The following is a 17,838-nucleotide window of genomic DNA, read 5'->3' as shown; positions in this document are numbered from 1 at the left end:
CTGGGAGTCCCCGATTTTTAATTTTCATGAGCACATTTTCCCAATACTGAGTATTCGAGTTTCTCTCAATGGAGCTTTCGTGTGAGTTAACTTGTTGGGCTCGAAGCGAAGTACCTCATAGGCTTTCTTCGTGATGATGTTAGACTAAGCTCCCAATGTCTACCAATACCCTACAAACCTTGAAGCCCTCAATCTGGACTTCAATCACGAGCGCGTCATCATGCGTTATCCTTGTGGTATGCCTTGATTCGCCGAATGAGAAGTCGAACCTCAGTAAATCCAGTTTCTCACTCTTGGAGAACCTTCTTTTGGATGATGCCCTCAGACTCAGTCCTCTAGAGACAACGTTGATGACACCTCGTGGGGATCTATCCTTCCCTTCCCTTTCCTTTTCTTCGGGATCAGGCGTAATGGGCCTGGTGAGACTTTCCAAGTTAAGCATCCTGATATGTAGTTGTACTACTTAATTTCGCTGAGAAAATATCATGTATTCTCTCTTCCAAAGTTGATTTAGACCGTGCCATATGACAGAATTATATTTGTCTAATATCACCAACTTTCCACTTTTATTAAAAATAAAAGTGTGTGGTTGAAATGTTTGAAATTTATAGATTTTGTAAAGGTGATTTCAGAGTCCAAATAACACTACTGCTCACCCAGCCGTGAACTTATCTAATCACTTTCTTACTAATCAAATTCAAATTTTTATTATTCTCAATTCCTCAAACCTCTAATCACTTTCTTACTAATCAAATTCAAATTTTTATTATTCTCAATTCCTCAAACCGGCAAAGTTAAATCCATATAAAACATGGGAACTCAATACTAAATCTTCAAAACAAAACATAATGATTTTTTTAATAACACTTTCCAATAAAAAAATATACCCAATTTTTGTAAGGGAAAATTACAAAACTTGGTCAAATGGGAGGTGTAACCATACAAGGGTTATTTGAAAGTATATTTTGTTATATTGCTCAAAGGTATTACAAGATATATATATACAATCAACATTTAATTCCTAACTCCTTACTTCCCACCTACTTACTTAAATACCAACTACTAACAATATCTATTTAATACTGTAACACTCCCCCTCAAGCTGGAGCATAGATATTTATCATGCCCAGCTTGTTACAAATGTAATTGACTCGAGTTTCTGGTAAAGCCTTGGTGAACACATCTGCTAATTGACTTCCGGTTCTGACATGTGGAGTTGTGATTGTACCATCCTCCAACTTCTCTCGAGTAAAATGACAGTCAACTTCTATATGCTTTGTTCTTTCATTAAACACATAGTTATTTGAAATATAGATAGCTACTTTATTATCACAGTATAACTTCATTGGTTTTATCTGGTCAAACCCAATTTCGCCAAGTAGACGACGTAACCACACAAGTTCACACGTAGCCTGTGCCATAGCTCAGTATTCAGATTCTGCACTGGATCTAGAAACTACACTTTGCTTCTTACTCTTCCATGAAACTAGATTTCCCCCAACAAATACACAGTACCCAGTAGTAGAGCGTCTGTCTGACAAATCTCCAGCATAATCTGCATCAGTGAAGCCTTCTGCGATGTGATGTCCATGATTTTGATATAACAAGCCTCATCCAGGAGCTCCCTTTAGATACCTTAGGATGTGAGTAACAGCATCCCAATGCATTGTTCTAGGTGAGGACATGAATTGACTTACCACACTCACAGGAAATGAAATGTCAGGACGAGTAATTGTGAGATAATTCAGTTTGCCAACAATTCTCCTGTATTTCTTAGGTTCTTTGAGTAATTCACCATCATCAGACTTCAACTTCACATTGGGCACCATTGGAGCATCACACGTCTTTCCCTCAATTAGACCTGCATCTTTCAGCATATCTAAACAGTATTTTCTCTGATTTAAACAAATTCCTTTCCTACTGCGAGATACCTCTATTCCCAAGAAGTATTTCAAAGGACCAAGATCCTTTGCCTGGAAGCAAGTACCAAGGAACTTCTTCAACTCCTTAATCCGAGCAACAACACTTCCTGTAATTATGATATCATCAACATACACAACCAGTAGAATGCATCTAGAGCTAGAACTGAAGTAGAAAACAGAGGGATCATATGCACTTCTGTGTAAGCTGAATTCCATAACTGCAGCACTGAATTTACCAAACCATGCACGAGGAGATTGCTTCAAACCATACAGAGACTTTCTTAATCTGCACACCTTTCCAGACTCCCCCTGAGCAACAAATCCAGGAGGTTGCCCCATATAAACCTCTTCATTCAGGTCACCGTGCAAGAAAGCATTTTTAACGTACAATTGATGAAGCTCCCAATTGTAAGTGACAGCTAAAGAAATGAACAGACGGACAGAGGTGAGTTTGGCAACAGAAGAGAAAGTATCAAAATAATCAAGACCATAAGTCTGAGCATAGCCTTTAGCAACCAAGCGAGCCTTCACTCGAGCAACAGTACCATCAGGATTCATCTTAACAGTCCAGATCCACCGAGCACCAATTTTCTTCCGATCTTTTGGTAAGTCCACAAGGTCCCAAGTGTGATTTTGTTCGAGTGCATTCAGTTCTTCTTTCATTGCCTCTAGCCAATCAGGATGATCCATACCTCTAAAATGGATTTTGGAACTGCAATGGAATCTAAGGTAGCTACAAAACACTTGGAAGAGGGTGATAAGGCATTATAAGAAACAAAGGAGGAGATAGGGTAAGTGCAAGACCTTGTACCTTTTCGAAGAGCAATAGGGAGATCAAGACTGGGTTCAGATGAAGGTGTAGGATCTGGAGCCGAAACAGATGAGGTATCATTGGTGACTGGTCCTGGAGCAGGTGCCGTAACCGCAGGCTGCACACGCCTAGAATAAACGTGACGAATAGGAGGACGAGGGACAACTTGTTCACTTACAGTATAGATCAACAAATCATCATCAAATGTATCAGCAGGAGAAGAGGGTGAAGGGGAAGATGGATGGAAGAAAGACGTATTCTCAAAGAACGTGACATCGGCCGACACAAGATAGCGCCCCAAGGATGGAGAGTAACAACGGTACCCTTTTTGACTTCGAGAATATCCCAAAAATACAAACTTGAGAGATTTGGGGTCAAGTTTGGAGACTTGAGGACGAATATCGTGTACAAAACAAGTACACCCAAAAATACGAGGGGCAAGAGAAAATAAAGATTGAGAAGGAAACAAGATAGAGTATAGAATCTGACCCTGAAGAACAGCGGACGACATACGATTGATGAGGTAACAGGCAGTGGAAACAGCATTTGCCCAGAATATTTTCGGGACTTGCATTTGGAACATGATAGCCCGGGTGACTTCAAGTAAGTGGCGATTCTTCCTTTCAGCTACACCATTCTGTTGTGGTGTAACAACGCATGACGTTTGATGAATAATACCATGTTGGAGAAGGTATGACTGAAAAGTAATGGATAAGTATTCTTTGGCACTGTCACTTCGCAAAAGACAAATATTTTTATTAAATTGAGTTTTAATCTCAGCATGAAAAGCACAAAAAACTGTAAATAAATCTGAACGGTGCTTCAAATGATAAAGCCATGTAACTCGAGAAAAATCATCCACAAAAGTCAAAAAATAACGATAACCAAATTTAGAAACAATAGGACAAGGACCCCACACATCAGTGTGAACTAAATCAAAGACAGACTCAACACGTTTATTTATCCGCGGAGAATATGGGACACGATGGTGCTTAGCAAACTGACATGCTTCACACTCCAAAATAGAGTTCCTTGGAAGACTCGGACACATTTTCTGCAAGACAGGAAGAGATGGATGACCAAACTGACAATGAAGCTGCAACAGAGAGGAGCTTGTACAGGCAATTCGTCTTGGCACCGCTTCAGTGGAGTCAAGAACATACAACCCATTCACCAGTTTCCCTCTACCAATATTCTGTTTCGTCCCAAGATCCTGAACAAGGAAATAAGTTGGGAAGAAAACAACACAACAATTAAGGGCTTTGGTGAGTTGACTAACAGATAACAGATTAAAAGGAAATTGAGAAAGACATAAAACAGAGGATAAAGAGATTTTGGAGGTAGGATGAGCAGTTCCATGACCATTTACAGAAGCGGTGGCTCCATTAGCTAAAGTAACAGATGGCAGATTGATATTAGAATCAAAAGAAGAAAGAATACCTGTGTTACCAGTCATGTGATCGGTAGCACCAGAATCAATAACCCAACTACGGGATGAGGTGGAGAGACAAGCAACTCGATTACCTGTATTAGCCAAAGCAGTAGTGGCGGACTGGGAGGCACCATGATCAAGAGACAGTTGCTGAAGTCGAGCATATTCATCAACAGAGATAGTGACAGTAGGAGTAGAAGACGAAGATTGAGGGGACGGTAGGATACCATCACCAGCAGCAATGTGAGCAAACTTTCGATTGGTACCTTTCTGAGGCCGACCATGTAGCTTCCAATAGTTCTTTTTAATATGTCCTTCTTTACCGCAATGATGGCATAACTGAAGATTACTTTGAGAGATACGGTGAGTAGTGGAATTATGAGGACCCCTTTGAACTCCATGTGTCGTATTGCTCACCAGAGCCATTGTCTCTTGAGACATCACATCAGACGTTTTTTCAATATCCTTACACACGGGAAGAAGTCGACCATAGAGGTCAGCAAAGGAGGGAAGTGTCCCACTGGTCAATATCTGGCTGCGTGCTATTTCAAATTCAGGACCAAGGCCCTCCAGAAATCCAAGAACAAATATACGATCATCATCCTCTTGCATCTGCTTAACATCAGCTGTCATAGGAAATCGAGACCGCTTCTCCTCACAAATCTGCTTACATTCATTATAATACTGAAAGAAGGTGCGACCCTTTCTCTGAGGACGATAATATGAAGACAACAAGTTATGAATAGGAGTTAAGTCTTGTTTACTAGCATATATAGACTCTAAGTATTCCCACATTTCTTTGACAGTATCACAATGAGTCACAATGTCATCAATAGTAGAGTCCAAGGTATTCTGAATCAGATTAACAGTTTATAGTCTACCATCATCCATTTCTTCCTACTTCCTTGATCATCTCTAGGTGGAGGATTATTACTCAAATGATCCCCCAAATCAACACTATTAATGTACCGAGTAATAGTACGTTTCCACTGAGTGTAATCCTTAACTCCGGTCAATTTTCTGTCCGTAATTCGAGTGGTACCAACAGTAATTTCAGTCATGATTTTCTTATCCCTTTCCTCACTCATTGTCAATCCAAGCAAATGACAGTGACCACCAAAAAATTCAAAAAATTCAAAGAACAGTAAAGGCACTACTGATAATTTTAACAGGACCAAGATAAAGTAGGGCAAATATAGCAACCTCTATTGTAAAGAAAAAATCAGATCAGATCAAAAAGAAATGGGAGGAAACCGAACACAAGCCGAGTAACCACAAAGAAGGAGACTGACCGGAGTTACCACAATGAGAATCTAACCACACAGACACGCCGGAGATACCGAGGCGAGGCTGACAGAAGAAAAACGGCGGCGAACGGAGCAGCCACGCGCCCCCATGCGCCGGCGAGTGGGCGGCGCGTCGGAGAGAGAAGCAGCGCGTGAGCCTTACGCGCGGACTTTCTGCTTGCCGGAGTTCAGCGACCCGACAGATCGGCGGCAGGGGAATCCAATGGAGGGGGCGGTGAGATGAACAGACGTGTTTGAAAAATCGACTTCCAACCCGGACCGTCGTTTATCGTTCAACCTCAGAGAAATACTTTCCTAAGCCAAAATGTTTGGCTCTGATACCATGTAACCACACAAGGGGTATTTGAAAGTATATTTTGTTATATTGCTCAAAGGTATTACAAGATATATATATACAATCAACATTTAATTCCTAACTCCTTACTTCCCACCTACTTACTCAAATACCAACTACTAACAATATCTATTTAATACTGTAACAGGAGGCTTAATTACATATTAAACCCATTTACTAATTCTACTATATATATAGACTGATTTTGTGTGACTTTCTAAAAATACCATTGACCTTCCCACTTCCACCACTTGCGAATTGTCGCTCCCTCTATCTCCTTGGTTATGCGAAAAGTTGCTCCAGCATTAATGATTTCAGGACTTTTGATCTTCCTTTCTTCCTTTAAATTGCACGAAATCAACAACATTTAGTCAAAATCATAATGAATTTCTCTTTTTCATATCTTCATCTCTTGATTCTGCAACTTTCCAACCCTAGAAAACGAGTAAATGGTTTTTCATCTTCCTGTTCGTTGCTTGGTTTCTTTCTTCTTGTTACCATCAAAGAAATGGTTTTTCTACGTTATTTCCTTCGTTCTTCCCATGTTATCATATTGTTATTGTCGCTTTTGGGGGTGAAAGGGGCGAAAAAAGTAAGTATCTGTTTTTTTTCTGCGTTTTTTCATGAAATCACTTCGCAATCGATGGTTTCGCTAAGCTTTGCGAAGAGAACGAGTCTGGAAAGTGATGATCTACTTCGTGAATTGATGATTTCGCGAAATTCTGCGGAGAGAAAGAGTCTGAAACTTATGGATCTACCTCGCGAATCGATTAGTTCGCGAAGTCTGCGAATAGATCCTCACGTTTCAGACCTCGCAGACTTCGCGAAAAAATCGATATACGAAGTAAAATCACCTCTTCCCCTGCACATTTACATTCGCATGCTTCGCTAATTTTCATTTCGCGAAGCCAAAATCGTCATTTTTCATAACTAACACGGTTAATTTTTTCTGTAGATGGTTGAATACGTAACATCCCTTTCTGGAAGACGGCGTACTAGACTGCAAGGGAGATGATTTTGCTTCCTGTATAGGGATGAACTTCCCCAAGATTGACACATTCACTCCTGAAATGATTCGTTAGGAGAGGTTGTGTCAATCTCGGGGTGCACCATGGGACACGTCCATCCCATGGTGCCAATCTTCAAAGTGGACCTAACTTAATCCGGTGCCAATTTTAAAGCGGATGAATAATCTTGGTGTGCACCGTGCGATACGTCCAGACCTTTTGGGATGGATGTGTCACATGATGCACACCAAGATTACTCATTCGTTTCAAAATTAGCACCGGATTAGTTAGTTTCACTTTAAAATGATTGGTTAGTAGAGTTCATTGTGGCAATCTTATTGTAAATTTTGATAATGTTATGATTTTAATGTTCGAATCCGTTGTTGTTTGCCAATTTTTGTTATATACCACTTCGCGTATTAGTTTCAAATGATATCCAGCATTCGCATATACGAACTAAATTCATCAAGCAAAACAAACTTCAGCTTCGCAGGCTTCGCATATGCGAACTAAATTCATTAAGTAAATTAAAACATTAACTTTGCAGGCTTCGTATATGGGTGAATATGCGAAGTCAGACGGGATGGAACGAGCTCCGCATAAATATTGAGTGTATTTTTGAAAAATCACACAAAATCAGCCTAAATATGTAATAGAATTAGTAAATTGATTTAATATGTAAATGGACCTCCCATTTAACTCAATTTTGTAATTTTCCCTTTTTGTAATAGAAAAATAAATTCAAACTGTACACAAAATTCATTTAAATTTAGCCTAACCATTTATCAAATTCATGGACCAAATTGACCTTCTATGGACACTATAGAGCCACCGAGAGCTCATAGTACATGCCCATTTTAGGAGAAGGTTTAATCACAAAAAACCCTTCAAAACGGAATATCGACATATACATTGACAGGACGCTTAAAGAGAATAGCTCCCTTCGGTAGGAGTTGATTGATAAAGACTTGGGAAAAATCAAGGCATTACATGGGATTTTGACCTGGCTTAGACCTCGATTTTAGCGCATAAATCATGGAAAGATATGGGTTGATTGATGAGTGCATTTGCAGTATTCATCATCTGATTTGAAGTGAATCCATCATCCTTCAAGTAAAATAAGTTCAATACTTTCATCATTTTCCAGAACAAATCCTTGCAGGGTCTTGCTATATTACTTTCCTTTTCCTGCAAAACTAGTCTCAGCAATTCTCTCCTTTCACTTTCTATTAATCCCTTTATCTTTTCGATAGCTTCTTCTTCCGCAACCGCGCCATTTCCGTAAATCATATGCAATGAGACAGCGTTGAGCTTCCCTTCTTCGGATTCCCTCTGCAATGTAGGAAAAAAACACTTTAGGGATAATTGCATCAATACATTGCTTATTATGGGGGCGTTTGGTTGTTGCTTTTTGACCTCCTGTTTGTCTTTTCAAGTGAAAAGAAAAGTTTTAGTTGTTTGATTAGACATCTCCTGTTTGCCTTTTCTAGCTGAGAAGTAGCTTTTTATAGAAGCAGAGAATCCCTGGTTTCTTTTTTCTTTTTTTTTTTTCTGAAAAAAAGCATTTTCAAACAGCAAATAGGAACTGTAACAGGAAACAACAGGTAAAACAAACGGGCCCATGTTTCATTGTGTCTAGTCTACCTTGAAGCTTCTCCAGTCGTTGAGTAGGCGTCCGCAAGTGCTCATCGTCTTGAATAGATCATGTAATTCATCGCTACTGACATCTTCGTCTGTTAGTTTAGGCCCGACGAAGAAAAGAGCTGGAAGGACAATAGGTCCTAAAGCAAAAGATGTGTATCCGTTGGTCATATATTCGTTAAGCGTAGGTGTTGAGTTGCTTTTCAACCAGAGCGCTTCGGTCAACATTGATTTCAGCAAATCTAGCCACTGCAATGCTAAAACTGGTTAGCCGCTGCAACGCAAAAACAGGTTCGAAAAGATTCAATGAAGCAAGGGATTTGAATTTTGAGCTCACAATCTTAATAACATGACTTGTCATTCTACGGCCTTGATATGCAAATGCTTTCTCTCCAATCTCACAAATGGTACTGTGCAATGCTGAAAATATTATCTCGACTTGCTCGGAACAGAAGTGAGAGTTCCCGTCGACATCCCACCTGTGTTTCGGTTTTTATAAACTGTGTTTTCAAGTTCCGGAGGATTAACTATTTGGAGTACGCATATAAAAGAACATACCTCTCAATCAATTGAACTAGGTTTATCAGTTCCTCCTCGGAACCTCCAACGTCGAAGAAATCATCTACAACAGTAGTAAGCACACTGTTTTTCGCCCAAGAAATACGAGCATCGGACATTTCAGGAGCAAAGAGAGAAGCAGCAGCAGAAAAGTAACAATAGCTCAGCTTCTGCCTGGCAAACTTTAGCGTGTCCAATCTTTTCTCCACAATCCATCTGTTAATACATATTGCATCGGAGATGCATCATCAGCGTAATTTGAAGCGGAAATTTCATGAATACACCATATCAAGATCCAAGAAAAGTGTGTAGATCAAGTACCTTCCAAGATGTTTAAGCTCTTCCCGATGCATTGATTGGCACGTGTTGAAATCTTCCACGGCCAGTTTAAGGAAATGTTCGTTCGTAATGTTTGAACAACTAGTATCATGAAAGAAAACGTAAACAAAATAAGCAACAAATATACGGCTAAAATACCGAAAATGATAAAGAAAACATTAGTTTAAGTATACCGATATGATGTTTTTAGCATCTTTGTTTCATCTACTCGGTAAAGTGCAATTCGCCTCCAGTTAGTTAAGCGTTCCAAATCTGCATATGAAGCAAAATTGAGAACATCATGCACCTGAAAAGACGAAAGGTAGCCAAGTTAGACATTCCAGAGCAGCGGAAAATGGCCACATTAGCCAACGAGTCGGGAAAGGGAAAAGTACCTCTTCTGTAATATGTTTATTGATTCCATCAGTATGCCTTAAACCAGAAGAAATTTTTTGTTTCAAGAACTGGCTTGTCCATGAAATTTGTTTTTTGAGAAATAGTTCGTCCGGTAAAATTATCTGTGAAGCTTTATATAACTCCAAAGCAGGCCTTATGTCGTCCAGATATCCTCCAAGTGAATTAAAGAAGTGATCTTCAGTGAATTGATTCAATTTTTCTGCATCAAATGTTGATCTGATTAAAGCTTTATTACTGATCATTAAACATTTCTTACGAAGAACCAAAATCGAACCTATAGGGATACCTGAAGAGACATTGTATCCGTTAGCACGTAATATCCGAAATGCCATTACACAAGTGGTACAATCTTGAAATATCTCTTCATTTCCCTGCAACCAGTATCTGTTTGTTCGCAAAAGTTCGTGGTTTTTATTTATAAAAAGTCATAGACACTAAAATTGTACGAAATGTAGTAAAGAAAACGGAACATTACTTGTATGTGTCATCTAGAACTGTTTTTATTTCTTCTCGAAAATGTCGGGCAACTCCCAAACTTTCAAGTGTGTCAACCATGCTTAGTCGAACATATATATCGAAGGGATAAATGGTAGGAACTGAAAGATCAACGAAAAGTCATTACTACAAAACATTAGAGAGACAAAAGAGTATACAGAGTTGAACGAACCTGCATTTCCGAACTTTTTCAAAGCATGCTGCAGGTAACTAAGACAACTAGGATCATGAAGATGAATAGAAGCAGCTGCAGTGGCGGATGGTGAATCGAAAAGCGACCCATTCTTTCTTTGATATTTCATCACCATATTCCAGTCCTGTAAATTTCCAATTCCTTCAGAAATGTATGCTAAGTATGCTTTCCTTCCCTCCGTTTTGCTGCCACTGCCGCTACAAGATGGCAAAAAAAGAGACACTTTTCAGTGTCCGAAAACAAAGACGTTTTTTTTCTTTTATAGAAGTTATTATCTTGAGGGCTAGCCTTGGCGCAACGGTAAAACGTTGTTGTCGTGTGGCTGAGAGGTCACGGGTTTGAGTCTTAGGAGCGGCCTCTTGCCAAATAAATTGGCAAGGGAAGGCTTGCCCCCAGTACATCCTTGTGGTGGGACCCCTCCCCGAACCCTCTCTTAAGCGGGGACGCGTAGTACACCGGGCCGCCCTTTTATAGAAGTTATTATCTTCCCATAATGATTAAAATCAATGATGAACATTAGTAGATACATACGTTTTAAGATCGAAATCTCGGCTGAGAAGCATAGAATCGACATATTTGGAATCCAAAGGAAGGTTCAAACCGAACTCTTTAGCATGCTCAAGCATACCGGAAAATATTATATCGAATCCGACAGGTTCATATTGCTTCTGATCATTCAATGAAGCTGAATTTAGCTCAATAAACTCGAGACCTGCAACGAAAAGAAAGCATATCTCTTCACATTTTGTTTATTAGTGAAATTATTGACCAAAATCGGATAACATACCTTTGTTGACTTGTTTTTCGCCAATACCCCATCGCTTCAATGCGAGAACACACGCTAATGTAGATGATATAGAATCCTTAACTATCAAAGGATCGCGATTATGAAGACCCCAAGACCCGTCATTGAGTTGATTATCAACTATCCATTTCGAGCATTCTGGAAAACAAGGAGCTTGTAATGAATTTGCAGAGGGAACCATTGCTACCCAAGCAGTATCATAAGGAGAAACCGAAAGTTCAGTCTTATCAAACATGCTCTTAATCTTTTCTTTAGTTCCATCAAGCTGCAACATTTGACACAGAAAGAAATAACCATTTGATACAATATTAGCCTCTCTTTTTTCCGAATGCGAACATAAAAAGGAATAACGACAACATATCGGAAGATTCAAGTTAGACACCTGAATTGCTGTATTGCTTTCTGCTACTGATTTTGACTTCTGATGTCCTAATTTTGCTTTGGGAGAAAATTAGGCACAGAATAGAGAAAGTTAATTAAATGAATCAAAGACTAAAACACTAATATATTTGATGAATTTATCTCAAAGAAACAAAGCTACATGCCTTCATGTTTATAGTAGGAAAGCAAAAGTGCAGGATTGAATAAAAATTTGGCCTTTTGAAGGGGAGATATGAAACCAAATTAGTACAAGTTTGCATCTAACAGTCTCTTAGTTTGGCTCTTAAATTAAAATTTGAGAAGGGAAAGTTAAGAATCAACTCCAACAACCTCTTAGTAACTCCTCAAATCACTAGGAACATCTTCGTCCTCTTTATTAATAGAGAGCTCTTTATTTCATTTTTTCTGTCCTCTCACTATTGGTAAATATAACAATAACAACAACAACAAAGTCTTAGTCCCGAAATGATTCGGGGTCGGCTAACATGAACCGTCATACGAAACCGTGAAATCAAGTCGTGTCAACGACATAAATTCTCTCCCTCCATTCCGTCCTATCCACTACCATATTTTCCTCAATCCCCAATAAACTCATATCACTCGCAATCACCCTCTTCCAAGTTTGTTTAGGCCTTCCCCTATCCCCTCATCATTGCATCCCTTTGCCACTCTTCAATCCTTCTAACCGGCGCATCAAGCGCTCTTCGTCTTACATGGACAAAATTGATAGCCTCTGAACTTTGGAAATATCTCAACTCAATAGCTCCTGAACATGCATAAAGTTACATGATAACCCACTAGTCCTATGTGTCCAAGCAAAGTAGAGATTTGGACAAGTTGAAGTGCATATCGCATTAAGCGAGTTTAGGGGTTAACAGGTCAAGTAAGTTTAGAGAGCCAATACGTCACTTTAAATAACTTCAAGGAGCTAATGAGATATCCCCAAAAAAAAAAAAAAAAAAAAAAAAAAAAAAAAAAAAAAAAAAACAGGGCATAATAGGTCACTCTAAGCAAGTTCAAAGGGTGAAGAAGTTACTTAAAAGCAAGTTCGGGAGTTAATGAGACATCTCCAAAGTATTGCTTTCTGGAACTGCTTTTGACTTAGTATGTCCTAATTAGGCCCATAATAGAGAAAGTTAATAAAAATTAAGAGAAAAGTACAAAAATTAAAAGTTCGCAAACAGTCTGTGCTTTTATGCAGTTTACAAACTCATTAATTCAATAAAAATAATTGTCAACAACAACAACAACAAAGCCTTAGTCCCGAAATGATTCGGGGTCGGCTAACATGAACCATCATATAAAACCGTGAAAATCAAGTCGTGTCAGCGACACAGATTCGCTCCCTCCACTCCGTCCTATCCACTACCATATTTTCCTCAATTCCCAATAAACTCATATCACTCTCGATCACCCTCCTCCAAGTTTGCTTAGGTCTTCCCCTACCCCTCACCACTACATCCCTTTGCCACTCTTCGGTTCTCCTAACCGGCGCATCAAGCGCTCTACGTCTCACATGGCCAAACCACCTTAGTCGGTTTTCTCTCATTTTATTCTCAATAGATGTAACCCCTACTTTTGTCCTAATTATTTCATTACGCACCCGGTCCTTTCTCGTGTGACCACACATCCATCTCAACATACGCATCTCCGCCACCGACATCTTATGGATGTGGCAGTGTTTCACTGCCCAACACTCCGTACCATATAACAATGCTGGTCTAATTGCCGTCCGGTAGAATTTTCCCTTCAATCTATTAGGCATGCCGGGATCACAAAGGAAACCCGTAGCACTCTTCCACTTCGACCAACCAGCTTTAATCCTATGGGCAACATCTCCATCTACTTCTCCATCCGTTTGGATAATAGATCCTAAATACCGGAAGCAATCCGAGGCCTGAACAACTCTCCCATCTAGGGTGATTGTCCCTGCCTCCCTACTCCTACGGCCGCTAAACTTACACTCCAAATATTCTGTCTTACTTCGACTCAACTTAAAGCCTCTAGATTCTAGAGTTTGCCTCCATAGTTCCAACTTCATCTCCACTCCTTCTTTCGTCTCATCAACCAACACAATATCATCTGCAAACAGCATGCACCATGGTATACCATCTTGAAGTGAACTTGTTAGTTCATCCATAACGATGGCAAAAAGAAATGGGTTTAGTGCGGAACCTTGATGCACTCCAATCGTAATAGGAAACTCTTCAGTTTTCCCAACACTAGTACGTACACTCGTGCATACTCCCTCATACATGTCCTTTATGATGTCAATATATTTCCGCGAAATGCCTTTCCTTATCAAGGCCCACCAAAGTACTTCCCTTGGTACCTTATCATATGCTTTCTCCAAGTCAATGAAAACCATATGCAAGTCTTTCTTCTTATTTCGATAGTGCTCCATTAATTGTCTCATTAGATGGATGGCTTCCATAGTTGATCTTCCCGGCATAAAGCCAAACTGGTTTTCCGAGATCTTCACCGTCCTCCTTAGCCTTTGTTCAATCACTCGCTCCCAAAGTTTCATAGTGTGACTCATTAATTTGATTCCCCGATAGTTGGCACAATCTTGGACATCGCCTTTGTTCTTATACAAAGGGATTAAGGTACTTTTCCTCCATTCTGATGGCATCTTATTGTTTCTCCAAATTTTGTTGAAGAACGTCGTCAACCATTCGATTCCTCTTTCTCCCAAACATCTCCAAATCTCAATAGGGATGCCATCAGGTCCTCCTGCTTTCTTCAACTTCATCTTACTTAATGCCATTTTGACTTCACCCTTTTGAATTCTCCGCAGGCATTCATGATTTATCATATCGTGATGGATACTTATATCTCCAACATCTTGTTGGCGATCTCCATTAAATAAGTCATCAAAATAGGACCTCCATCGTTCCTTGATATCCTTATCTCCAACTAGGACTTTCTGGTCCACATCCTTCACACATTTAACTTTTCCGAGATCTCGCGTCTTCCTATCTCTCATCCGAGCAATTCTATATATGTCTCTTTCCCCTTCTTTCGTATCCAATCTTGTATACAGATCCCGATTCACCTTTGCTCTAGCATCTCGTATGACCTTCTTTACTTCCCTTTTAGCCTCTTTGTATTTTTCGTAGTTCTCGTCACTCCTACATTTCCCCAATAGTTTATAGGATTCTCTCTTACTCTTTACTGCTTGTCGTACTTCTTCTGTCCACCAAGATGTGTCCTTACCCGGTGGCATGCTACCTTTAGATTCCCCTAGAACTTCCTTCGCTACTTCCCTTATACTATGCTCCATCTTATTCCATATTGAATCTATATCTGAATCCATATTGCAAGTCCAAATATCTTTTTTGGTCATCTCATCCACAAATTTTTGTTGATTCTCCCCTTGCAATTTCCACCACTTAATCTTAGTCTCTACTTGAGGTGTTTGTTTTCTTATACATTTCCTACTTCGAAAATCTAGCACCACTACTCTATGTTGGGTTGTCGTACTCTCACCAGGGATCACCTTACAATCAATATAACTCTTTCTCCAAGCACTCCTTACTAAGAAGAAGTCAATTTGGCTCGCATTACCGCCACTCCGATAAGTCACTAAGTGGGATGTTCTCTTCATAAACCATGTGTTCATGATACTCAAGTCATAGGCTGATGCGAATTCCAAAATATCATTTCCTGCTTCATTCTTATCTCCAAAACCATACCCTCCATGAACACTCTCAAACCCATCTCGCCTAGAACCCACGTGTCCATTGAGATCACCCCCTAGTACCATTTTTTCATCCCTAGGAACCTGTTGCACCACTTCCTCTAAGTCATCCCAAAAAGCTTGTCTTATAGACACATCTAATCCTATTTGTGGCGCATATGCACTAATGACATTCACAACCTCATCCCCTATCACTAGCTTAACACTCATAATTCTATCGCTCTTCCTAGACACCGCTACTACCTCATCAATATACTCCCTATCAATAAGAATACCTACTCCATTTCTACCCTTATCCTTTCCTGAGTACCAAAGCTTATAACCCCAAGGAGCTATCTCTCTAGCCTTGGCTCCAACCCACTTGGTTTCTTGTAGGCATAATATATTTATTCTCCTCCTCTTCATAACATCTACAATTTCAGCTAATCTTCCTGTCAAAGAACCTATGTTCCATGTCCCAAAGCGTAACCTACTACCCTTACCCCTACCCCTACCATTACCGTGGACTAGCTTATTTACCCGCAACCCTTGCATATTTGACACCACCCCCGGGTCCTGGGGTGGCGCGCCGCTTCGGGGCGACGACCTAGCAACCCTTGCACATTTATCACTACACCCGGGTCTAGGAAGTGCAGCGCGTCGCTGAGTAGGGAACGCCCCAACGGTATTTATATTATGGTTCATGTCATAAGATGTGGCTAAGTTTTACGCTGGCCGCCACAAACCTACCGCAACCCTCCTCCTTTGTCCGGGCTTGGGACCGGCTGTAAAGGCCACCAAGTGACCCTCACAGGCGGAGTTAATAAAAATAATTGTCATGACTATTTATTCAAAAGGGAGCGACTTGGTGCAATTAAAAACAACAAATTTGCAAATTACTCAAAATACAAGGTTGACTTTCCAAATTATCTTAAATCACATGACCCATGTTTGCGAACTTTTAAACCATGGGGCTGTCCTTGCAAATCGGTGAAACCACAAAGTTTATTTTTGTGATTTTCCCTAAAATTAATCCAAAACTAAAGCACCAATATATTTGATGAATTTATCTCATAAACAAAGCTACTATTTTCATATTGCCTTCATATTTACAGCAGAAAAGAATAAGTGCATGACTGAATAACAATTTGGCCTTATATGAAACCAAATTAGTACGAGTATAGTAGAAGAACTCAATTTAGAGGGTGTTTGGGTGCTCCTTTTCTTGTTTGTCTTTTCAGCTCGAAATGAAGAGTTTTAGGTGTTTGGTTAGTGATATTACTATTTGACTTTTACACTTGAAAAACAGGATTAAGTGTTTGGTTAGTGACATCCTGTTAGCTTTTTAAGCCTGAAAAAAGTCTTTACAAAAGCAGCAAACAACAACAACAAACAGTAGATAAAACAAACGGACCCTTAGAGCCCTTTGGTTTAACTGATGTTTACTGTTAAATTTTTTGCTGTTGGAAAAAACTAAAAGCATGAATTCTCTAGTTTTGTAAAAAACTCGTATAAAAGTCAAATCGGAGGTATGTAAACAAACATCTAAAACTCTCATTTTAAAAAACGAAAAAAAAAAAAACAGAAGGATAAAAAAAAATTAACCAAACACGCTTAAGATTTTGGGTTTGACTTTTCATTTTAAGATTTCAAAGGTTCAAGGTGTTTGGGTAGACAATCACATCTTTTTGCCTCTTTTGCCTTTTGTAGTTGGCAAAAAGCAAATGGTAAATAGTAAACAGCAAAATAAAATCTAGAAACTCAGTGCGTTTGTTTTTTTCAATTTTCGAAACTATTTAAAAATTTGAAACCGATAGGAAAATCAAAAAGTATCTCGCAGGTGAAACAGACAGGTCTCTGTTTCAGTGTTTCTGATCTTTACTCACCAAATAAAAAAAAGTATATATATATATATATATATATATATATATATATATATATTTCTTTTATTCCTCGTAACTACACAGCTTGATTAAAAAAACAAAGAAAGAGTCAAATTAGAGCCAGTTATCCCGAGTGAGTCCCTATCCGATACTCAAATTAATATAAAATTGCATTGTCTTCTTCCTAGTTCCACTTAGCATGTGGGAATCTAAAATAACAATTAGAAAAGACTGAGAGAAAAACTAAATCCTCTACGCAGTACATATTTCACAAGAAATCAAACCATAAATTGAAAATTGAAAAACAAGTAAAAGGTAAGAGAGAGAGAATTAGAACCTGAAATCGAAGAAGTGAAGAAGGAAGAAGCAGCAGAAGACATGGTTGCAGGGAGGGAGAAATGAAAGAAAAAAGGTAGGTGGAGAAATGGTAAAGTTGGAGCCTCTTTAATTTATAGAGAGAGAAAAGAAAAGCATCAAAAGGTGTGAATGAATGTTGTCTGTTTCTGCCTTATAAGGAATACCCAAATTGACTGCTGTGTCTCTATCTTTTGATTGTCTCACCACCTACTACACCTGTCTAACTAGGAATCAAATTAGTGTCCAGTGTTTTTAAGGGTAAATTACACCCATGGCCACTTAACCTTATTCGGTTTCA

The 17,838-nt window shown here is 39.2% G+C and overlaps 1 protein-coding gene across 5 annotated transcripts; it reads right to left on the bottom strand.

Annotated features, from left to right (window-relative positions):
• Positions 1-7,507: 7,507 nt before the first annotated feature.
• On the bottom strand, positions 7,508-17,629 carry LOC136207069 (ent-kaur-16-ene synthase, chloroplastic). 5 transcript variants are annotated; one of them, XM_065998332.1, is made up of 14 exons: positions 17,521-17,629; positions 11,623-11,678; positions 11,223-11,505; positions 10,967-11,147; positions 10,415-10,632; positions 10,223-10,343; positions 10,034-10,131; positions 9,726-9,946; positions 9,525-9,637; positions 9,334-9,432; positions 9,013-9,228; positions 8,792-8,933; positions 8,458-8,703; positions 7,508-8,145 (listed from the first exon to the last, which is right to left on the bottom strand). In XM_065998332.1, exons 1-14 carry the CDS (start codon positions 17,561-17,563, stop codon positions 7,822-7,824), a joined length of 2,361 nt encoding a protein of 786 aa, XP_065854404.1. In that variant the 5' UTR covers positions 17,564-17,629; the 3' UTR covers positions 7,508-7,821. The 5 variants fall into 5 exon arrangements, 3 of the variants coding, with proteins under 3 accessions (XP_065854404.1, XP_065854406.1, XP_065854405.1); XM_065998334.1 differs by lacking the exon at positions 17,521-17,629 and adding an exon at positions 12,658-12,940; XM_065998333.1 differs by lacking the exon at positions 17,521-17,629 and adding an exon at positions 11,786-12,582.
• Positions 17,630-17,838: the final 209 nt, after the last annotated feature.

Source organism: Euphorbia lathyris, chromosome 9 (assembly GCF_963576675.1).
Source record: "Euphorbia lathyris chromosome 9, ddEupLath1.1, whole genome shotgun sequence".
In the NCBI taxonomy this organism is placed as follows: domain Eukaryota; kingdom Viridiplantae; phylum Streptophyta; class Magnoliopsida; order Malpighiales; family Euphorbiaceae; genus Euphorbia; species Euphorbia lathyris.
The sequence above is the reverse complement of the archived record's forward strand: the minus strand, read 5'-3'. Positions and strand labels throughout refer to the sequence as shown.